Consider the following 24,263-nt stretch of genomic DNA (forward strand, 5'->3'; position numbering starts at 1 on the left):
TGGCTGATAGGAACATATGTGTCCAGTTTAAGGGTAGATATAGGGATACTATATCTAAGTAAGAGGTGATTACACCAACTTACCCCAGCTGAGTGATCAGCCAGATGTGTCAAATATGGAGGCCAGGCCAGGGGTGGCACAACTCATGCTGCAGCCCCTGGTAGGCCTTGGAAACACCTATGCCCTGGGTACCTATGGTACACTGTTACAGGGGCCTATAAGGTGAACCAGTTCCAATTGTGTATGCACCTAAGGTACATGGAGTCCATTTTAAGGATAGAGCAATCAGCCTGGGGCCCTGAATAGCAGGATCCCAGGCCAACTATGTCAAAAACCAGCTAAACACCAGGCAAAAAGTTTGGGGGTAACCATAGTCAGATATCCACCTTCCTACATAACCCCCCCCCCCCCCACAACGAAAGGAGATAAGGCTATCCTTGACCAGGTAAGCCTATGTTGCCTAAGTGGCCATATAAGGAAGTACCAGCTCTGGCTTGGTTACCCCCTGTCTCATGGTCCACTAAGCAATCCCTCCCCCTAAGGGTATCTGAGGGTCTCCACCATAGGGAATCTCTACCTGTGGTGTGTCTTTGCAAAGTCAAAGGCTGGTGTTGAGATGGAGTACTGAAGTGAGTTTCCTCTGTAGGGCTCAGCCTCCTCCAATCACTCTCCACCATGTGTGCCTTTCTTTCTTTGACTGAGTTGCACTGTGCTCTCAGGGTCAACCTCTGGCTACCTAAAGCTGGAGGCTGGGTCCCTCTTTTTGGCTTACTGGAGGGACAGTTCAGGTTTGGGCCCTTAGGGTCCCAGGTTTGGCTGTGCCCAACAATATCCATCTGGGGGAGGTCCCTAACTACTTTTAAAGGGGATCCCTCAGGAGTTTTTAAAGTTTGCACCTCACTAGGGCTACTAGTTTCGGTGCCCCTAATCTGTTGATGGGGGTGCTTTATTTGACAGGGGGCCCTTTGGGTCTCACTGTCCTTTTTGTCCTCTGCAGCCCTGGGCTGAGTAAGGCAAGGTAGAGAGGGGCAGGTTACCTGCTCCAGACTGGGTCCCACCTGAGAAGGGTCCACTGCCATTGGAGGCTCTGTCAGGCCAGGCCTAACAACCTCTGGGACAGTTCCTTCATCAGGGGTAAGATCAGTTCCCTGAGGAGGCTGATCCTTTCCTAAAGTCTGGTGAGGGGGAGATTTCTCTTCCTCCTCCATGCTCTCAGTTTGGGTGTAGTGATCCATCATTTCAGGCTTCACTTTCCATGTATCTGTTTGAGTTTGGGCTGTGGCCATCACAGCCCCACCAACCTTTTCAGGAGGAGACTCAGTTTGGGTATGGGCTGTTACTAGTACAGCCCTGCTGCTCTTTTCAGGAGGGAAGTTATCTAAAGATGGGGCTGAGGTTTGCTCAGCCCTACCAACCTTTTCAGGAAGGGCATCTTGGATTGTGGCTGTAGCCATCACAGCCCCACTAACCTTTCCATGGAGATTTACCATTCTAGAATGGGTTTGCTGTTCAACCTCAGCCCAGGCTGAGATTTCCAAATCATTACCCAGTAGGCAATCTACAGGTAAGTTTGCTGACACTGCCACTCTCTTTGGGCCAGTGACACCTCCCCAGCTAAGATTGACTACTGTCATGGGATGATTGGTTTCTATGCCATCAATGTTTGTCACCTGATATTTGGCATCAGGTAAAAGTTGCCTTGAGGGGACTAGACATTCAGCCACCATGGTGATCCTTGCCCCTGTGTCTCTGAAGGCCTCAATTTTCAAACCATTGATGAGGGGCTCCTGTCTATACTTGCTCAAAGTGTTTGGGCAAGCAGTGAAATTGGCAAACCCCATGCCAGTCTAATAGACAAGAGTATCTGAGTTAGGGGACCTGGATAGGCCAGAGTCCACCTGTCCTCCAAAAGTAAACCCACCCAAATTCTTGGGGGTGCTCCCACCACCTGGGGGACCACTGCTAACAGTGACAGGAGGTGTTGGAGCCTTACCTGGAGGTATATTCTCCTTATTGCCATTCTTGGGACAACAGCTATCTGTTTTGTAATGCCCCACCTGTTTACAGGTATGACAATAAGGCTTTTTCTGGGTTGTAGAAGTGTCTTGGGACCCACCCCCATTCTTGGAGTTTTGGGGCCCTGGGGAAGTCTTTTCCTTACTTTTATCCCCACCCTTCTCTTGAGGCTTGGTAGTCTCTTTCTTTTGGTCACCACCCTGGTTCTTAGGCCTGATCCTGGTTCTGACCCATTTGTCTGCCCTCCTACCCAATTCTTGTGGGGAGGTCAGATCAGAGTCAACCAGGTGCTGATGTAGAAGCTGATTTTGACAATTACTTAAGATTTGCTCTCTCATAATTAAATTATACAATCCTGTATAGTCAGTAACCTTACTTCCCAGCAACCAGCCCTCCAGAGCCTTAGTGGCACATTCAACAAATTCAGACCAGTCCTGAGTCTGTGTCTTCTGGGTATCTCTGAACATTAACCTGTACTGTTCAGTGGTTAAGCCTAACCCATCAATCAGAGCACTCTTCAGGACCATGTAGTTTCTAGAATCCCCATCACTAACTGTGAGGAGTCTGTCTCTGCCTCTACCTTCAAAGGAGAGCCACAAGATTGCTGCCCACTGCTCCTGAGGGATCTGCTGTACCATGCAGGCTCTCTCAAGTGCAGTCATCCATTTGTGGATGTCATCCCCAGCTTTGTAGGGGGGCACAATCTTACTCAGGTTTCTTGTATCAAAAGACCTGTCTTTATCCTTCTGGATAGTGCTACCACCAGTGGGTTCTATTACCCCACTCTCTCTAGGCTGTCTTGCTCTAGCAAGTTTCTCGTGGGCCAGGGCAACCTCTAACTCTTGTCTCTGGATCCTCAATTCAGCCTCTCTCATTTTGGCCTCATGTTCCCTTCTCTGAGGGCTAGTCATCTCCCTTCTGGAGTGGCCATGGGAACCTCTAGAAGCATGGGAGTTGTTAGAGTCACCTGAGTGAGTCCTTCTCCTCCTAGGCTTCTGGTTAAGTCCACCTGGGGGGTCTGAATAGGTTGTTACCTGATTCAGTCCCAAATAGGCTTAAGTTAGCCTGGTTCAGTCTACTGACCAGCACCTGACTATTTCTGTCATCATCTGACTCACTGCTCCCCCCTTCTGTCTCTTCTTCCTCTTCCTCTTCCTCCTCTGGATCTACCTGAGGAGCTCCAGTGATGGGGGCTTCCTCATCTACTAGGATGATAGGGACAGGGGTTTCTACAGTGTCATCCTCAGAAGGATGGCCTCCTTCAGCATTCCCTGTGGGGTCTGCCTTAGAGGTCTTTAGAGTCTCAGACTGATCCAAGATCTCTCTAAGGTGGTCTGTAGTAGGGGAAGGCCCTGTCTTCAGACCCCTTAAGACACAAAGCTGTCTTAATTCCTTAAAGGAAAAAATAGCAAATTTGGATGGTGCCCTTAGAGGGCACTCTCCACAGAGACATTCCCAGTGGAACCCTCTGCTCCAGACATTGCTCTAGTGTGGGTGGATGTGTTGCAATCTACCTACACTGGTGTTTACCTACTAAACCTATCTAGTAGTTGTAGTCAGGGTGTGCTACTCCCTTTGATCTACAACAACTAAGTTCAGTAGAACTTAAGTATACTAGTCTTGTTTTATATGTACCTAGCAGGTACCTGTATGATCTTTCAAATGATAATCTCAAAGATTGTAATGGTAAAACAACAGCAAGCTCAGATCCCAATCCGCTGCTCACCAATGTGAGAAGTTGGCCTGGTATATAATGCTCACTAATTCTAGTGATCACTTTGTACCATGCCAAGCAACCCTTATAATGATTGGTTGTAATTCAACCTTGTAGACCAGTTATCCTAGTGGTAACGTGGACAAAGGAGTCTTAGGCTAAACTCTGAAAGGCATGTGAAGCCAGCTGTATTACCACACACAACCCCCTTGAATACCAAATGAAAGGGACACCACACAGATATATATTGAAAATATATATTGATTTATTAACTATAAAATCCCCTGGACTCTTTATGAGCACAGAAGCACAAGCCTTAAATCACAAGACAGTTTAAAATACACAAAAGTTGCACAATATGGATGAGCCCTAGGGGCCACCTAAACCATATACTAAGAAAGTGGTATAAGAGATACCAATCGGGAAGGAAACAGGCCTAGGGCCTTGGGAATCGCTGGAGCTATTCGAGACTAGCAATGATTAAGTCGGGAAAGGCCCACGGGACTCGGGTGCAGTGTCTAAAGTGCACGCACTTCTCAAAGTAAAGTCTATGGTGCGTAAAAAGTACAAAGTTAATTAGTTCGGAACCTTCCGAGTGACCTAGAACGCTGAAACTTAAGACACAGGCCCTTGAGATGTGTACCAGTGTAGGAACACTGGCGGATCTGAGTTACCTCACCCACAGGAAGCGGGTGCACAGGGTCGAAGTAGTGTCGGGTTTCGTCACGCTGATCGATGGTGCTTGGAGCTGAAGATGCTGCAGGCGGCTCGATGTGAAGAGTTCCGGTGGATCCAAGGGTGGATCTGAAGATGTGAAGACCTGAAAGCAGAGGGGACAATGTTCAAAGTCACTAGCCAGTGACTACCGTGGAACCAGATTGGAACCAGGCGATGTCGGGTGCAAACAGGCGTTGAGGTGTAGCTTCTCTCTGCAGCCACGAGGACACCGGGGGTCCAGGACGTCCAGGAGTCGGTCACGAGCTGTCCCACGCAGGCTTCTCGCTGTTGGCGGTGTCGGCGACCTGATCGGAGCAAACAGGCCTTGGCTAATGCAAGCCAAGCAGGAATCGAAAGATGCTTAACACTCGGACCAGCAAGGTCAGAGCGAGTGCTCCTTTTCACAGGAGCTTGGGCAAGTCTGGAGCAACTAGACCCGCAGTGTAGTTTGTAGTTGTAGTCGCCAAGATGGCCACTGACCACGTGGCTAGTGGCTGGGATGGCGCGTCAAGTGGCACAATGCAAAAGGGCCCCACACAGATCGTGGAGATGCTGGGGGGCTGATCTTCGGTGCAAGCGTTGCTCGGTGGTGGGGGTTCTCAGTCCCCAAAGCACAACGTCGAGGGTGCCTCGGTTGCTGCGCTGTCAGCTTTTTGGGTGTCTTTCAAGATGTCCGGTCCCACGTCTCTCGGTGCCTCCACGGGTCCCTTCTTTGCAGGGACTGTGGATCGGGCTCTGAGAAGTCTGGGAGTCTGGGTCTTGTCAGGCTCTGGGCTCGGGCTCCGGCGGGAGGCGGCGGCAAAGCAGACGTCGAGTTGCTGGTTGGTGCCTGTGTTCACAGGGTGGCCACTCCTAGGCCACAAGGGAGATTATCTTCAGTCTTCTGAGCAGCAGAATGTCGAAGTCCAGTCTTCTTCTTTGTTTAAAGTTGATTCAGGATGATCTGCTGTGCAATGGCACTGCTCCCACTCTTATTCCCAATCTGAGGGGTGGATCACCTACTAGGTCCCTCCTCTGGGAGGAACCAGGAAGGGGGGCGGTTACACCCCCTTTCCTTTGTCCAGCTCCTCGCCAGGCCTGGGTCTGGAAAGTCCCAGGACCGGTTTGGACTGGCTTATGCACGGGGACACCTTGTGTGCCCCGGGCATGTCTGATTCTATTCTGCCCTGTCCTACCCAATACACAAAACCCTGTCTGGGGTGGTGCTCGCACCTCCCAAGGCAGGAAACCCTTTGTCCAGGCCACCATTTGCCGAGTTTCGGTCAGCAGCAGGAGGCCAGACTCGTGTCTGTGGTGGCAGCATCCATTTTGTGATGCTGAGGCTCTGGTTAACTTTAACCGGGGTTAAGGCTACACACATGTCGTGTCCCTCTAGAAGGGTGGAATGCTATCCCCGTCGACAGAACTGTCGAGGGGATAGTATTCCAATTCGTATGACACCTTACTCGACATGTTTTGATAAAGCCAAACCAAAGATAGCATTTAACTGCGAGGATTATAATGCACTTAAGAGTATATGGTATGGCAATATCCCGGAACAGCTTAGGGAGTGGTTCCCGACAGCTGCAGACAGGCTCAGCTCATGCTAGAGCACCATCTCACATATTTCCAAGCACTCTGCCTCCAGGATTGAAGAGGCCTTCCATAGGAGTGGCTGATAGGAACATATGTGTCCAGTTTAAGGGTAGATATAGGGATACTATATCTAAGTAAGAGGTGATTACACCAACTTACCCCAGCTGAGTGATCAGCCAGTTGTGTCAAATATGGAGGCCAGGCCAGGGGTGGCACAACTCATGCTGCAGCCCCTGGTAGGCCTTGGAAACACCTATGCCCTGGGTACCTATGGTACACTGTTACAGGGGCCTATAAGGTGAACCAGTTCCAATTGTGTATGCACCTAAGGTACATGGAGTCCATTTTAAGGAGAGAGCAATCAGCCTGGGGCCCTGAATAGCAGGATCCCAGGCCAACTATGTAAAAAACCAGCTAAACACCAGGCAAAAAGTTTGGGGGTAACCATAGTCAGATAACCACCTTCCTACACTTGGAATAATGAAGATTACAGTAAGTAAGCAGAATTTCACCACCTTGCATCATCCTCCTTCCAGACTTTATGTATGTGTGGATGTACCAAGCTGACAACTCGACTCCAGTCATTGTGAAATGAAAGGACACAAGAATGTTGAGCAAAGTGCAAACTGCTAGCACAAAGAGGAGGACACCTACAAGGAAATAGCCTAAAAGCCAACCAAGACTCCATCCAGAAGTCATGAATATCAGTCACAAAACATGGGAGGTAAAAGTTAGAGATGCTGCCAGCTTGACAGCCTGAAAAATGCCTGGTCAAGAGAGTTTCAATGATGGTCTTGTAAAAATCCCGGAAAACAGGAGGAAGACAAACCAAGGGTCCTACCAGGGAGCAAGTCCTGCGCCTGGTAGAGAAAGAAGCCCCAGTCCTCAATTGAGGGGAACACAGAACTGAATACCGATAGGACCTACTAAAAGAAACAGTTGAGGGAACCAAAGATACAGAAGAAGAACATTCCCACCATGGGACCTGCAGAGAAGGAGCAGGGACCAGCAAGAACTAAACCTAATTGATGCATATCACCAAATCTTATGAAAAGTGACTCCATTAACATGTCAATAGAACTGAACTAGTGTCACAAATGGAGGATCTGCCTAAAGGGGAACCAAGAAACCGAGAAGAGAAGGAAGACTAAGGTGCCAAAACGAATCTGGGAGCAACCTGGCAGCCAAATGCTTGGATAACTTCCTTCCAGGGAGGCGGAAACCATCTCTTTAAGAAACCGAACCTGGTGGAATCAAACATGAGTAGGAGAATGGCACCAGGGAGAAGTCCGATACAAGAATGCTGAACAAGTCAGAAGAAAATCCACCTCCAAATTGCGGACTGCATTGCAGCCCAAATTGTTATCAGTGAGCTGGGTCACAGGAATGGTAGTGGACATGGAAGCCACTAACAACACCAGAAAAAATCTGCAGGATAACCAAATCCTATACAAATGGGGACACTCTTTCCATGTAATCTTCCAATGGGAGAGATGCACACTCCAGCTAAGATTTATTTATTTATTTATTTCTTACACTTATAATGCGCGCAGACACCCACAAAGGGTTTCCCGGCACCATGGCTACGAGAAAAAGATACTGAAAGGCAAAATACTGTCACAGATCAACAACCATTGGTAAACACAATTATTTATTAAACAGCCAGGTTTTGACTTTTTTCTTGAAACTGGCAAAATTTTCCTCTTTGCGCAAAGCTAAAGGGAGAGAGTTCCAAAGAGCTGGTCCCAGGTGGGAGAAAGATTTACCTCCCATTCGGGCCAGTTTGAATCTGGGAACCACGAAAGTTGCTCCATTTAAGGAACGAAGATTCCGTACAGGAACATGGGGCCTGACCAAATTCTGCAGGTACCGTGGTGCGGTTCCTGCCCTGATCTTGAACATAATGGTCAAGGCCTTAAACCGGACCCGGTTTTCAACTTTCAACCAGTGTAGATCTCTAAGGTGCTTCGAAATCCTTGCTGTCCTAGGGATCTTACATAACAGCCTGGCTGCGGAGTTCTGGACCAATTGTAGTCGTCTGACTACGGCTAAATTGGAAAAGATCTCTCTCCAACGCCAAGTGAATTCTAAAACTAGAAGACCCAGAGCAATATAATAACCTTGGCCAGATGGTAGCGTGCACACATGACACTGGACCACAGTCCAACGTCAAGGAAGGAGAAATATACCCAGTGCCACAGAGCTAGCACAGGAGCGGCAGGCCCTCATGCAGACCCTGAGAGAGGACCCAAGGGACTCACATACACCGTCAAACAGTTCACCCATCAATCAGCTGTGATTGGCAAAGGGCCATGGACCATTAGATAATGCTACAGGGGCTCAGCTACAGCCCTGGAACTGGGGTCCAGTTAGAGTGGGCGAGTTGAAGTAGAGCAAGAAGGGTCACCCAATCATGAGCCAGGAGGAGAGAGTCTAAAGAGACTGTAAGAAATGTGCAAGTGGGGGTAGTAACAAAGATACGTACGGTAAGTTCATTTCAGACTGTTTCCAAGATGGCTATTTTGTTGTTTACCAATCCATCTACCAGATAGGTTTACTCAAACAAGCATATTTCCAGAGAGTAGCAACAAAGGGGATACACAAATCACTAGAGATCATATCACCCTACCAAAATGAATGGCTAAATCGTTAAATATTGTCAGTCTTAATGTCCAAGGCCTTGATGTCCCAGAGAAAACCTAGCAGTTCTCTCTCTGTTGCATGAGATGAAATGTGACATCGCCTTAACCCAAGAAACCCAACTACTGAGGAAAGATGGATATCTCTTAGCTCGAATTGGTTCCCAAGGCAGCACTTGTCATCCAACCAATTTAAGAAAGGGGACATTGTAATACTGCTGTCTAGCTCCTCTAAGGGGAATGTGACAGCATTAACATGGGAAGACAGGGCAGAGTATTAGTGCTTAGATTATATTGTGGCCCCCATAGTTTTACATTGGCTAATATTGACAGGCCTAATGATGGTCAGGAGACATGCCTGCCCTGCACCATTCTGGAAAACCTATGCACGTCATTGGGGAAAAACATAATTAGGTGATAGATAACACAATTGATGTCTCTGCCTCACAGTCAGGTCAAGGGGAAACACTCAGAAAGGGAGTGATTGGTTGGATTCTCTGAGTTTCATAGGCATTTGTGGATTTAGCAGCTGAACCTGAGGGATTTGAGGGATTACAACTATTATTCTGCAGAACATAGCACCAATGCATATGCCTGGACCATTTTGTAGTAACTGCCTCTTTTGTAGATAAGACCACGAAATCTGAGATAGGTGTGGTCTCAATCTCAGGCCACGCACCAGTATGTCTAAACATTTCATACACTCAAATAATGTGGCCACAAAATACTTGGCGGCGCCAAGGCTCCTTAATTTACGACCAATAGTACAAAATCGAAAAGCAGGCAATAATACAAGAATACATAACATAGAACGAGGACAGTGGGATCTCCTTGTCTATATATTGGGAAGCTTTGAAGATTAGAGCAAAGGGGGCCTGTATTGCCCTAGCCGCTAGAATAAACAAGACTAGAAGGGAAGAAAGAGAGGACCTAACCAAATAATTGAAAGAACTAGAACTTATACATAAACAAACAGGCTCTAAGAAGATATGGCACAAACTTTTAGCTGCAAGATCACAAGTCAAGATGTTAGAGACAGATAGAGGTGAATATGTGCATCTCCTTACTAAACAGAGATACTATGCAAGGGAACACAGCGGGCCAACTCCTGGGCTGCTAGGTAAGAGTCAGGATTGCGATAAACACAGTTGTAGAAGTTTAAGACCACAAAGGGGATATCTAAAAACATGACACAGTCATAGCCCAAGCATTCTGTAACTTCTATGCATAGTTATACCGGGAAGACCAGATACCACGACACTCTATATATGGACACACTATATAGCTAACATTATAACAATTAAAGAAGTGATATCTAGCATATCACATCTGAAAATAAGTGAAGCAATAGAGCCAGATGGATTTACACCGCTCTTTATAAACTTTTCTGCTGAGACTTAACCCATGTCCTGACCAAACTTTATAATAACTTCGCTGAGACAGATACCTCACTAAATCCATGTTGGAAGCCTCTAGATTGGTCATAAGGACACCGGGAGAGGATCCTCTTTTAGTGCTTCATACAGGCCCATCTCTTTGATCAATGTAGAAGGCAAAACCTTAATTAGGATTCTGGCAAACCACATATTCTTGGTCTGGTGGGCCCTGATCAATCAGGTTTTATAAAAAAAAAAATAGAAACTGTAGTGACGACCTCAAAAGACTTCTACACATAATAGATAAGATCAACAGATCGTGTAGGGGTGCATTGTTCTTCACTATGGATGCCGCAAAGGCATTCAATCATGTCCGCTGGCCCTTTTCAATCAGGAATTAACCACATTTGGAATTGGGGCAACATTTAAAACATGGACCTGCCAATCCTCAATTGCGACAGTACAGGTGTACAGCTCCTGCTTGTCTAATCTGCCAGTACAGAGAGGGACTAAGCAGTGAAGCACTGGTGCTTCATTTACCAATTCATCACTTGTACCCATATTTGGGGAGTACCTTAACTCCTTATGAAGCACTGAATGCGGGGGATATAAATGTCACCAGTGACAAGAGCTACACTAGCAGTTTTGAACAAGATTGCGATGCAAATGGTCTGATAACTTTCCCCTCTCAGATCTCACCCATACATGGAAAGCCAGCATTCCCTCGGCTGTATATGATCAGGAATATGGAATTTGGAGGGAAATGGGCTGCTAACAAATAGATGTTTTGTCTGGTGCAAATGGCATTAGAAGATTTGAACAAATCAAAAGTGAACTCAATATACCTGAAAGAGAGGGAATGTATTACTACCAGGTCCGACCCTGGGTGCGGTTCAGATGGATCAGTTCTGAAACTATTCCAAAAATGGCTGCTCTCCATGGTGAAGGTCAACCTCTTGTGAAATATATCAGCTACTGCTAGATAACCGACCTGGCCAGAGGAGTTAGCCGAAGGAGATAGGGTGGTCTTCACACCGGCAGAAGGCCAAGATATCCATCACAGAACATAACTCTTCATCCACTGAGAGAGAGAGGTATGATGGAAGGACCAGGAAACTGGTTTGAGTTAAATTGAGAGGTTGAATAGCAGATACCTTCTCAAGCCTTAGACCAGCAAATCTCCTAATAGGAAAACATTGTCAGTGCAGAGGGCAAATGGGATGTGTGTTGAGTTAGGGAGAGGAAGTGTTTATGTAGGAAATAGTTTGTTCTATGTTTAACACAGGCCTTAGTCACCTAAATAAACAGGCCCTTCCCAGCATCTGGGTGTGGACAAGAGAATTCTTTTTTCAAAATTCAATAAAAAATGAATTGTTTCATAACAACATCAGAACTATGAAAGCCCCTGGGAATGCCTAGACTATCTCTCACGTGCAGTCTCAATCATTGTTGCTCACAATGTCAGTCAAAAACTGCCTTTTTAAGAAATTATCTGTCTAAGGGGCCAACTTAGAATTTGGAGTAAAGGGTACTCCATTGCAATGGTAACGGAGAACCCTCTCCACCAAACTCATGGTCAGTCTGGCCGATATAAAGGTGGGTAGACTAAAGCATATTAATGATGGCAACTACTCCGGCTCGGTCGCTTGACTCGACAGCTTTTTGTTGCATATTTTTTTGTGCTGGAGAATGAAATGAAATGAAATGAAATGAAAAGTGAATTTATAGAGCGCGATTGCTGCCCAGGGGCGTCCAAGCGCTAGTGTAGGCTAGTGGTAACAGAACACTTAAAAGGAAGTAGCCAGAAGAATTAACAGGGGGTAGTGAACAGGAAGGTTTTTAATTGTTTCCGGAATGACAGCAGATTGGGATTGGATCGAAGTTGAAGAGGAAGAGAGTTCCACAACTTGGCAGCGTTTAGAGCAAACATCCTGCCTCCAGCTCTTGCTCTTTTTACTTTGGGTATTGAGGCTAGGAAGGCCTAAGAGGAGCGGAGATTTCTGGTCGGGTGGTAGTGAGCTATTAGATTGCGGCTGATTGCTGGTCCCATCTGCCAGAAAGCCTGATGAGTGATGCACATTGCCTTAAAGGCAACCCTCTGTCGAACCGGTAGCCAATGCAGCTTGCTAAGTCCGGATTTGACTGATTGTCTGCGAGTCAGCTGCAGCAGGGTGCGAGCTGCGCAGTTCTGGACTACCTGGAGCTTCCGCAGTGTGAATTCCGGGGCACCAAGGTAAAGGACATTACTAAAGTCCAACCGGGACTGGATCAGACCCTGGACTGCCACCTGCTTGGCCTCCATAGGTAGAAGCAGGAGAACTTTCCTCAACATTCTGAGGAGGCCACAGCAGGTCGCAGACAATTTGATGGCCTGAGTGTTGAAAGAAAGGGTCTTATCAAGCCCTACTCCTAAGCTCTTTATGTCATCTTTAGGTGTTGGGGGAGTGCCCAGGGATGGGGGCCAGAGGGAATTGAATGGTACTGGAGATGTTGGTCCTAGGAGCATCAGCTCTGTTTTATCCCCATTGAGCTTTAGGGAGGACGTTGTCATCCATTCCTTGATTTCCTCTAGGCATTTCATAAGACCTGATGAAGGTGGTCTGTTGCCTTCCTGCACCAAGGAAACCACTAGCTAAGTGTCGTCAGCGTATGATATGATCTTAATACCAAACTGCTGGACGACCTCTGCCAGTGGTTTCATGTAAATGTTAAATAGCGCAGGGCTTAAGGAGGAGCCCTGCGGGTCCCTACAGCTCAATGATCTGCTGGCAGACACCGTATCCCCGTCAAAAATCTGGAACGATCTATTGCTCAGAAATGATTCGAGCCATCTAAGTGCATTGCCTGTTATTCCTATGTCAGATAGGCGGCTCAACAGGGTGGCGTGATTGACCATATCAAAGGCAGCACTTAGGTCAAGGAGAACCACTGCCACTGATCCTCCTTGATCCAGAATCCTTCGGGTTTCTTCGGTGACTGCCAGTAAAGCAGTTTCGGTTCCATGTCTGGGTCTGAAACCTGTCTGGGTGGTATCCAGTAGCAAATTGTTCTCGAGGAACTTCATCAGATGGACATTGATGTGCTTCTCAAGAATCTTGCTGACCCAGGGGAGAAGCGAGATTGGACGGTAGCTGCTAGGATCCTCTGGGTCGAGATTTGGCTTCTTGAGCAGAGCCTGAACCATAGCTTTCTTCCAAGCAATGGGCATGGTGCAGGATGAGATGGAAGCGTTTAATAGGTTCAGTATTACAGGCAGGGTGGCCTGGCTCGCCTTTATCATGGCCTCTGGTGGAGCTGGGTCACGTGTGGATCCTGATTTTACTTGGTGAGCTAGCTGGTCAAGAGCTTCAAGATCTAGAGGGGGGAATTGATCTGGTAATACTCTGTCCGGGGGGGGGGGCCTGTCTCAGTGGTACCTGGTCATGTGCTCTTGGATCCATGACAGCCGCTGGGAACGTGGAGTAGATCTGAGTAACTTTTTTATGAAAAAATTCTGCTATATCGTTACATTGGGCTCGAGTCTTAGCAGGAGGTGCGCTTGAGCTAGCCACTTTAGTTGATTTTTTCACTAAGTGGAAAATTTCCTAGGGTTTGGATTGAGCTGCCATGATTTTATCGGCAAAGTGAGCTGATTGAGCGACCATTATCTCACCTTTGTAGACGTTAATTGCTTCTCTATATCGAAGCTTTTTTTCTGGTAAATAATCCAGGCGCCATGATCTCTCTAATTTCCTACAGAGACGTTTTTTTTCTCTGAGGATGTCTGAGAACCAGGGGGCTGATTTGTGTGCCCTTTTAGGTGTAGTCTTGCGAAGTGGAAGCGAGGTTTCAAGAGATTTTATAATCCAGTCTTCGTATTCCTGGTGTGCTACGCTAGGGTCTGCGTTGTATGACGGGCAGGTAGCTTCTAGTTCGTGAGTCCAGGATTCGATGGGTAATCTGGCCCAGTTCCTCATGTTCTTAACTTGAGGTAGAGGAGATGTGGATTTGCAGGTGGACCAGGTGAAAGGGATAAGGGAGTGGTAGGTCCAGGGGAGGCTGATTGGTTGGCCAACTGCTAGCTCTGTACAATTACTAAAAACAGGGTCCAATAGATGGCCTTTGGCGTGTGTGGGGGCTGTGACTCGCTGATCTAATTGTAATGCCGCTAGGTCATCCACCAGTTCCGTAGCAATATGATCTAGGACGGTGTCAAAGTGTAAATTAAGGTCACCTAGAAGTGCGAAATTAGAGGTGACTGTAATTAATTCAGCTAAAATGGTGGGGAGTGATCTGTGAAACGGTTTTGGTGGGCCGGGAGGACGATAGACAAGAGTGCCAGAGAAGGAGCTGTTAGGAGAGAAGTCTATACTAAATGTTAGACTCTCACACTCAGGGATTGATTCGGGAGTGGTGCGGCAGCGATACTGATCTTTGAGTATGATTGCCAGACCTCCCCCTTTCCCCTCTGTTCGGTCTAATCTGTTTATTTGAAAACCGGGGGCAGGGCTGTAACTATGTCTGGCTCAGAATGGGGTGTGAGCCAGGTTTCTGTCAAGAAGACTGCATCGGGCTTGCGTTCTTCTAACAGGAGAGCGAATTCTGTCCTGTGTTTTGGCAAGGACCTGCAGTTGAGTAGGAACATACTATATTCCTGTCTGATATCTAATGATTTGTTGGTTCTGAAAGTGTGTCCGCAACCAAAGCAGTGTGGAGGGAGTTCGGTGGACGTATAGGTATGCCTACAACATATCGGACCTATTGTCCTCGCTTTATAAATGAACTCTGGGCTGTAGGTCCTGATGTGGGGGGAGCGGGTTGTAGGGGGGGTGGCCCCTGGTCCCGTCCGGTCGCGGACGGGCGCAGACGGGCTTGCCTTTGGCGCGCGCGTCCGAGGGAGACACATCGTTATATGAGTGGGGGAAGAGGGTGTGGTCTAAGATGTGGGCGTAGCCTAGGCTCCTGGATGACGGGGATCCTCCTGCGACCCGCTGCAGCACCTTACTCGGCTGCGCGGGGAGAAGGATCTGGGATGTCAGTGTCTCACGAGGGTTCTAACCCAAGACTAAAGTGCCAAGTGTATTTTTTAAAATACACACAGAATAGTAATCACAACACAGTTAAAACGATTAAAATTCAGCGTTTGTTGCTCCCGGCTTCCGCCTCAGGAGTTCGTTACCTCTGCCTACAGCGCATGTCACCGAGCTACGCGGCTTATGTAGGAAAGGGGGCGTGGTCTAAGATGTAGGCGTGGCCTAGGCTCCGGGGATGACGGGGATCCTCCTGCTACCCGCTGCAGCACCTTACTTAGCTGCGCGGGGAGAAGGATCTGGGATGTCAGTGTCTCACGAGGGTTCTAACCCAAGACTAAAGTGCCAAGTGAATTTTTTAACACCATGCGCGCTAGCGGAATTCCGCTCGCACGCTGGGATTTGCGAAAACGCACTTTACGTGACGAGCTGGGCTCGTCATCAGCGTGCGAGGAGGCTACGCCATGACGAGCCCAGCTCGTCATCAGCGTGGAAGGGGTTAAAATACACACAGAATAGTAACCACAACACAGTTAAAACGATTAAAATTCTGCGTTTGTTGCTCCCGGCTTCCGCCTCAGGAGTTCGTTACCTCTGCCTACAGCGCGTGTCACCGAGCTATGCAGCTTATGTAGGAAAGGGGGCGTGGTCTAAGATATGGCCGTGGCCTAGGCTCCGGGGATGACGGGGATCCTCCTGCGACCCGCTGCAGCACCTTACTCGGCTGCGCGGGGAGAAGGATCTGGGATGTCAGTGTCTCACGAGAGTTCTAACCCAAGACTAAAGTGCCAAGTGAATTTTTTAAAATACACACAGAATAGTAATCACAACACAGTTAAAACGATTAAAATTCAGCGTTTGTTGCTCCCGGCTTCCGCCTCAGGAGTTCGTTACCTCTGCCTACAGCGCGTGTCACCGAGCTATGTGGCTTATGTAGGAAAGGGGGCGTGGTCTAAGATGTGGGCGTGGCCTGGCTCCGGGGATGACGGGGACCCTCCTGCGACCCGCTGCAGCACCTTACTCGGCTGCGCAGGGAGAAGGATCTGGGGTGTCAGTGTCTCACGAGGGTTCTAACCCAAGACTAAAGTGCCAAGTGAATTTTTTAAAATACACACAGAATAGTAACCACAACACAGTTAAAACGATTAAAATTCAGCGTTTGTTGCTCCCGGCTTCCGCCTCAGGAGTTCGTTACCTCTGCCTACCTAAAAATGAGTAGGTTTACTATTGACGGTGGATTAGAAAAGTCCCCTGCATGGTGACGGATGTGCATCCTTGCCCTGAGTGCACCAGCTGCATCAATATCTGGATCCCGTGTATTGATTTTTTGGTCATGGACGAAAAAGGATCATGCATGTGCCCCATGACTCAGGCTAGTCTCATGGTAATGTGGTCAGCTTAGGCCAGGATTGCCGCTCCTAGCACGACCTTCATGAAGGTAGAGGCGTACTGTCCTTTCGTGGAGTTAAGTGACATGAGCACAGTGGTGGCTGAATACCTATTTTTGTGTTCAGTAGAATAAGTAATGTGAACAGGCCTGTGTGTCTGTGACTTCCCATGTGCCAGAAGGGGACCGCAGAAGACTGTACAGGTCATTACTCAGAGGATTCAACCAGACAGGCACTGCTACTCATCCCTGTGACTCTCAGATGCCAGAAGAGGGGTAATGGGAGCGTTGCGGCAGTTGCCATATTGGAGGAATCCCCACAACCCATGGATGGACTCGGAAACAAGATGAGATGCTGCCATGCAGAAGGCTGCTACTTCGTCCAATTACTTGGGAGGACTGTGAGATAGGAGCTGCTGCACCCAGAGGCTGCTGCCATCGGCGACAGCCTCATAAGTGATGCTCCCGCTGAAATCAGGAGAACGATGTACAAACTGCTCATTGTGGCAGTGTGGGGATGAGAAGAGTCTCAGCTCCTGGAAACACTTGGGAAATCGTGATCAGGTGAGACTGAAGCAGGGCTCCATGCCCCTCATAGGGAGCAGCGTAGTAATGGCAGCGCGTGGTAATGCCTGCGTTGTAAAGGCTGCTCACTCCCTCATAGAGACTGCTGAAAGCTAGGTGGGGTTCCGCCTGAGAGCTGACTTTTAAGGCCAAAGCAAGACTTTAATTCACATCTGGGGTCATATCCAAAGTTTTACCCTGCAGCGCCGAATGAGAGTGGATTGAAGGGTAAGGAAACAGAGACGTGCAGGAAAGGAATACAGCCAGGCTCCGCACTAGAGTACTTGCCCTAAAAGTAGACTGTGTATCTGTTTAATGTGACATGTTTTCATTCATTGTAAATACTGCTTTTATACTACAATAGTACTGAAACTTTACAACGGTAGCAGTGGTATTAGAAACCACACTTCGTTCATAAGTAGTGGTTCCTTTTATAGGTGTGTCAACTAGGCAGGTTAGCATAAATGATTATTCTGCAACAGACTACACTTTTGCTGTCCCCGGTGTGTACATAGTGAGGACAGAGTCCACCCTAAAGTATATGTAAAACCCATATTAGACGGGAAATATGCAAGTCCTGGAAGTCAGAGAATGCTCCCACCTTTGCTGACTGCCTAAGAGATATTATTTACATCAGTGAGTCAGACATTGCATGCGATGGCTCTAGCCTTGTCAAGATCTGGGCAGCCCCAGTGGCTTGGCGGAACAGATGAGAGTATTCCTATGATTTTACCTGGGTACTGTTGGCGCTTTGTCTCCAACCCAACCAAGGGTCTCTCGAATTAAGGGTATGGAGTGGACATAGCAAACAGCTTGCCTGGAGGGGGATTCTTCTTTCTCTCCTATGCTGCATTGAATTCCTCGGATTCAATCCTTGAGGCCAGTACATCGCAATGTGGAGAGGAAGAGATACCCTATCTAGAATACCCATCATTGGTTTATGAGGAATAAAAAAATAATATTAATAAATAAAAATTAAAAAAAACATATTAGACTGGACAATCACCTTGTTGGAGACGCTGCGGTATTTTGATCTGTGAGCTCTTGCATACCTTGCACCTACCTTTCCCTATAAAGCCTGGGACAACTCGGCCAGCGCTACCAGTGAGAGTAAAGTGCTGAAGGTGAAGGGTTAGTACTTGATCCAGTGACTCAGAGACCATGCTAGGTTGTAAGCATCACTTTTAAATACAAGTACATTTTTTAAATACAATGTTTCCTGCAGTCTCTTCAAATGAGGCCAAAATGATTAGTAATCAAAAATGCTTTTTCAGTCATAACTACTGAGTCACTGTTGTTAAAATGATCATGCATAAGACAAACACACTAAAAATGACCTTACCAAGATGGTGGAACGCCCGCACAGTGTTGGATTTCTCTGCATGCTTCAGTGGGAAGCGGTATTTGGAATCCAGGTGGAGGTATCTCTCTCCTGATTGAAAACTGTACAGGTCTAATAGGTATGGATGGACCACAAATCCAGGTTTCTGTTCCGGGGGACCGCTCAGACCCAAGCGTCTAAGAAGGGTTGTCTGGATGGATTGAAGAACCGCTGGCGAGAGGGAGGAAGGGGCAGGCGGTATGGTGTTGTCGTTCTCACCTGAAGCAGCTTCCCTTTGGCTCACACTCACTTTCGAGCTCAGAAAGATGGGCGGAATCAGCAAAATCATGAGGACACTGATGTCATTACCAAACATTGTGAAGCTAGAGTAGAAAGGGAGAGGATAAGGGAGTGAGAAAGGATTAGAGGGCAAGAACAAAGTGATACATTTGGAGCACATAGGGAAATGTAAGGGGATTGAGGACAAAAAATAGAATGCAGGTTTAGTCATTATTACCATCTTAAATCATGTTAACATATGCACCTTCACAAAGCTCAGGCTACTATCTAATATAAAGACTGGAAGGGAGATTCAAAATGTCAAGGTGTCAACAGTTAAAATATATCTAACAGCACCGAGTATCTCCCAAATGGTAAAAAAATCAACGTACCTAACTTTTGTTACTAACCTACAGCATAGGTATATCCTGGTGAGATTCCGTTTAAATTATATTCCTTTAATGTTGGGTATCCCTGGCAATGTCTATGTTGCTGCTGATCTCCCATTGTGTACTTGTGACAACCAGTCAATACAGAATGATATGCATTTTTTGCTTTTTTGTAAACATTATCATAATGAAAGGAAAAGTTTTATTATCCCCATTATGCGAAAAATGAATTTTAAACAATGTTGTGTGGCCTTTCCTATTTTCAGGTATTGTCCGACCCCTTTACCTGTTTATCTGTGGCATTCTTTCTTTTAACTGCTCTAAAAAAGAGACACTCAATCTGCTGAATCAATCTATTGCAATGTGCCCTTAATCAAATATGAACTTTTACTATAAATTTGTAATTTGTGTAACTATTGTATTTTAAAATGTATTGTACTGTAATGATATGGAATGTTTGTATCTCTTATTTTTTTCTTTATTATATGTAGCATACTTTTATGCCTTTATAATGTTGGTGAAATGAAGTTGTTCTGACTGACTGACTGACTGGCACCTTCACAAAGTACAAACATGTGATTTACATTCTATCATGACGTCGAATAATCGGTGCAGTTATCTTTTATAGATCTGCTCAGAAGTATTACAGCAAGGTGTTTATGTAAGTCTCCCATTTATTTGCAAGGAAACAGCCCTTGCTCAAGCACTCTATGATGCTCCTGTGACATTACTGAAAAATAAGTCCAGGAATACATTTTACAGTGGCCAGAAGTTTAACACCTTGCCTTCTGAAAAAAAGCTGCTCTTCCAGGTCGGTCGGTACTATATTTAGTAGTTAATTATGGAGAGTTCAGTATATCAAGACTTAAAATGGACTCCTATTAGTGTAGTGGGTTAAATGGCTGCATGGACAAGGTGAGCGTTTTGCTTATCGATAGCCAAGGGCAAATAAAAGTGGAAGAAATCCCTATTCTTGACACCGTGGATGGATGTGAGCTGGCATTAGTCAATTATACTTGTGTATACTAGTGTGCTGGAAAAATGTCACACTTACAGAATGCTATATTAAATCTACAATACTGATGTTGATATCACCTTGGCCCTGAAGAAGCAAGATGTATGTCGTGAAACACTTGTTAGTCTCTTATATGACATGCATTTCAAAGGAAGGATTTCTTCAAAGCGTGATACAGCCTTGTGAACCCTTATTTTTAGTGTTGTTTATAGATTGACTACTAGATTGGGCATACCTAATGAAGGGGGCATTGTGCCATGAAGTGGAAGCCATCTGTGGTGACAGTTTCAGCTCTGCATTTTAAGCTAGCATGATGGCTCATTGGATTAACATTAGCAGCTGACCAATGCAGTACTCTACATCTCACAATTCAATTCAATTCAATTCAATTCAATTCAATTCAACCCACGCACACAAAGCACTTTACGAACTTGGACCCGAATGCCTCAACACACGACTCTCCTTCTACACCCACTCCCGCCAGCTAGGTTCCTCCAACCAAGCCCTTGCTGCTGTACCTCGTATCAACAAAACCACCATGGGAGGAAGATCCTTCTCCTACCTGGCGGCTAAAACCTGGAACTCACTTCCCATTCACCTTCGCCTCACTCAGAACCACCTAGCATTCAGAAAGCAACTTAAAACCTGGATATTCGACAAGTAATCCCCCACCCTTCTCCAAGCGCCTTGAGACCCTCTGGGTATGTAGCGCGCTATATAAATTAATTGAATTGAATTGAATTGAATTCCAATTGTGGCGAGGTTAATTCAGCCTTCCATTCTTCGGAAGGTCGGTAGATTGAGTGCCATTAAATGGGTAATAGTAACATTTGTCATTTACAGCACTAATAAATGGCAGACGTGAAAGAAGAGCTTTAAAGGAGAAATACAGAGATGCCAGCATCACAGGCGGCCCTTGCGTGCCATCACCCGAAACACGTGTTGGACTAGTTCCATGTAGAGCCCTTCACACAGGTGTTGCAGGTGCTGTTCTGGAAAAAGAGAGAAAGAACATTGTTTTTTTTTTCCTTATCCAATATCTCTGCAGATACTTTAACTCCTGGTGCTATAAACTGCTCATCCCATGAGGCGTGATGGTTGCAGCTGGTCCCATTTCGAATATCCAAACGTTATGTAGACTTTCATTGGTCTGGGTGAAAAAGTCATTTTTCCATCCTCCTTTGTTGTTAGAAGAGTGTTAATGTTAGCCATTAGCAGTGGGATGCTTCCATTATGCAACGTGATGTTGGCTAAAAAGTCAGAATTGGCTGAAGGAGACATGCATGACATGTGACACCTGGCAGTTGAGTTTACGCTTTTTAGGTTTAGTCCCATTCAAAAACAGTGTGTTTCAGATGCAAAATCAAAAGAAAGCTTGACTCACTTATTCTGTGAGAGTTAACACTTTTGTTAATATAATTGTGTTAAAACAAGCTTGACTGTGTCAGCCATTTTGGCTTTGTATAGTGAACTGGTTGGGCAATATTAGTGCAACTTTTACTGACACTAAGGATAGGTAAGCACAGGCTGCAACAGCAAAAGGGGCTGCGGAAGATTCTGCCACACTCACAGAACAGGTACAAGCCACATTTCAAAAGAGCAAGCTTCCCTTCCTCATAGACTAGGTACACCTGGCGCAACAACAGTTTAGACTAGGTCCAACTGGAGCATCAACAGTGTAAAATGTAAATTGATACTTGTATAGCACACTATTCACCCACAATGGTCTCAAGGCGCTTGTACGAATACCGCTGTGGAACCCATCCTGGCTTTCCCTGTGAGGCATCCACTCCTGGGCACCCCCAAAGTGGAAGCCAGGCATCCTTAGCAGTGTGGGGGCTGTTGAGGAGATTAGGCAAGCTATTGCCCAGAGTTGCAGAGTGGGACTCCATGATTGGAATAGGCACAGAGGCAAGAATTATCAGGTCCGTTGAATTTTTGAGCCCAAGACCCACCTAGGCGGGGAATTGAACCCTGGTCCCAAGCTAGATCTCTGCATCAGGGTCTGCCGCTCTAATCATTGAGCCACACTTCTCCACAGTGCAGGCTCTTCTTGAACATGTATTGATGAGATAATATAATTGGAAATGTTCTGCATGGAACATGTAAAGCCAAGCATCATCAGTGTACATTTCTTCTCCCACAGAATAGGCAGAGCTTGGGTAACAGAGCTTCTATCCCTCACAGGACAGGAACGAATCAGGGAGCAGCAGTGCAAACTGTGTTTACCTGCTGAACCAGTACAGCTTGGCAACAGCAAAACTAGCTTCTCTCCCACACAGAAAGCAGCCGCATGCAAGCGTCCCTTCCCTGCAGAACAGATTCAGCCCAGTGGCAATATATATGGTTGCATGTGGTATTTGAATAGCACAAACCTAGCCAAGAAAGCAGGGTACCTTACAGGGTCAAATGCAAGGATAGAATCTACTGATTTGAGCGATAGCTGGTTTGTGGAAAGTTAATGAATCGTGATGTTGTGCTATTGTTGAAAAAGTTTGTATTTTCAACTCCTTCCTGAGTTTGAAGATGGGGTGGAGTGATTCTGTTGGATTACGTGGGGTTCTTGCAGATCCTGAGTGCATAGATGGATAAGTTCAGTTTCCTTTTTTTCCTTTTCACACTTCGTCTCCAATTGGTGGTATCACGGCTGAGTGATGGTTGTCAACCAAATATCCAGGGGTGCAGGTTGCTTGTGATGGCATATTAGAACATTGAAATGTTGAGAGCTCCTTTAACCCCTTCACTGCGGCGGCTATTCCGCCGCAGTGCTAAGGGGGTGGGGGGGACGCGCGGCAGTCCTGTGCTGGTGACAGAATTGCTTCGTCACAGCACGCGGGTGAGCTGTGCTTGTGAGGGAACGGTTCTGTCACGGCACCGCCCGCGCTACAGAACGTTAGCGCAGGCGCGGAATTCGCACCGCGCAGGCGCGGCGAGAGGGCCGTGACGGAACGGTTCCATCACCAGCACAGCCCACCCGAGGCTCGTGACGGAACGGTTCCGTCACGAGCATGGGAGGGGTTAAAGACAATGGAGTAGTCCTGAGCTTATAATGGCTAGTATAATCCCAGAGTTGCAAGCTTTCAATGTTTGTCTTCATTATTCTTCCTTTTTAGTCTAGAACATTCGACCCTTAGTTGTTGAAATATTCTAATAGCCTTATAGCCCTTCTACCACGGGCTATAGCAGAGCTCTCACCTGCAGCTCAGACCTACAACTTGGGTTCAGGGCCTTTACCAACGGCAGTGGACTACAAGGCTATAGTAGATGAAGCAGCTGGTTTTGAAGATGGTGCAGGCCACCAAGAGGAGCCAGTGGAGTTCCGTCAGGATGCGAGTAATATGATCCTAATTCTTCAGGTCCTGTATGAGACATGCTACTATGTGTGGGATGCTTTGAAAGAGGGCTGGTGTAGAGTCTGGGAGGCCATGGAGCAGTGCGTTACCACCACCCAGATGCAAAGTATAAGGGTTGAATAGCAGTTCTGAAGTTGCTTTCTGGAGGCACATCTTCACTTTCTTCAGAAGTGAGAAGGCTGTCATTGTCTTCATAGTATTATTTTTCTTGAAGGTGAAGTTGATGGCTAGGATAAATTCAAGTGACTTGACACCGGGTGAAAGTTGGGTTTTAAAGTTATCAAAGTTCATTTCATTGAGCCAGTGTCTAATATTTCTTCCTGGTTCTTCTTGTCATATGGCAGGAATGCTGGCTTGGGAATGTAAAGAGGTGCACAACAGTATGCATGCAAAAAACATGGAACCACCCTAACAGTAGGCGCCCTGAGGAGAGATGGAGGTTCTCGTGCTCAGTAGGGCTAGAGGGCTCCAAACCACTGGAAAGGGAGTCCTCGCCACATAGAGGGATTTTAATATTTAGGGGAAGTAAAGAGGAGGAAGGAACCAGGGCTGCAATCCCAGGACAGGATGCATGGCAGAGAAGTGGAGTGGCAGTGATTTTTTTATTTCTTACCTGTGAGTAAGGCAGATATCTGACCAGGAAGAGTAGATGTATTCAAACCTTGCCCCCCTCCCCCCCCTCCCCACTCCTACCCAATGTCTGTGATGCTAATTTCAGGAGAACATGTGTCTTTCAGCAGTTAGAGGAGGCACACAATGTGGTGGGAGGGGCGGAGTGTATGGTAATTTACCAATGCTGGAAAGGTAGTCTGAAAATGTAGCCTTCGTTTGTTCGGCGCATTTCCAGCCTAGCTGTCTTTCACATTTCATTTACAGTGATGGTAGGGGAGTAGAGGGAGTGGAGTAGCC

General features: G+C 46.7%; 1 protein-coding gene across 1 annotated transcript in view; it reads right to left on the bottom strand.

Moving 5' to 3' along the window:
• Positions 1-24,263, bottom strand: part of LOC147692167 (bone morphogenetic protein 2-like) — a 76,037-nt gene that overhangs the window by 26,526 nt on the left and 25,248 nt on the right. Inside the window, exon 2 of the mRNA XM_086936751.1 lies at positions 18,340-18,701. Within this exon, the coding sequence (XP_086792877.1) occupies positions 18,340-18,694 (355 nt within the window). The 5' untranslated portion in view covers positions 18,695-18,701. The remainder of the gene's footprint in view (positions 1-18,339; positions 18,702-24,263) is intronic.

Source organism: Lissotriton vulgaris, chromosome 9, assembly GCF_964263255.1.
Source record: "Lissotriton vulgaris chromosome 9, aLisVul1.2, whole genome shotgun sequence".
Taxonomy (NCBI): domain Eukaryota; kingdom Metazoa; phylum Chordata; class Amphibia; order Caudata; family Salamandridae; genus Lissotriton; species Lissotriton vulgaris.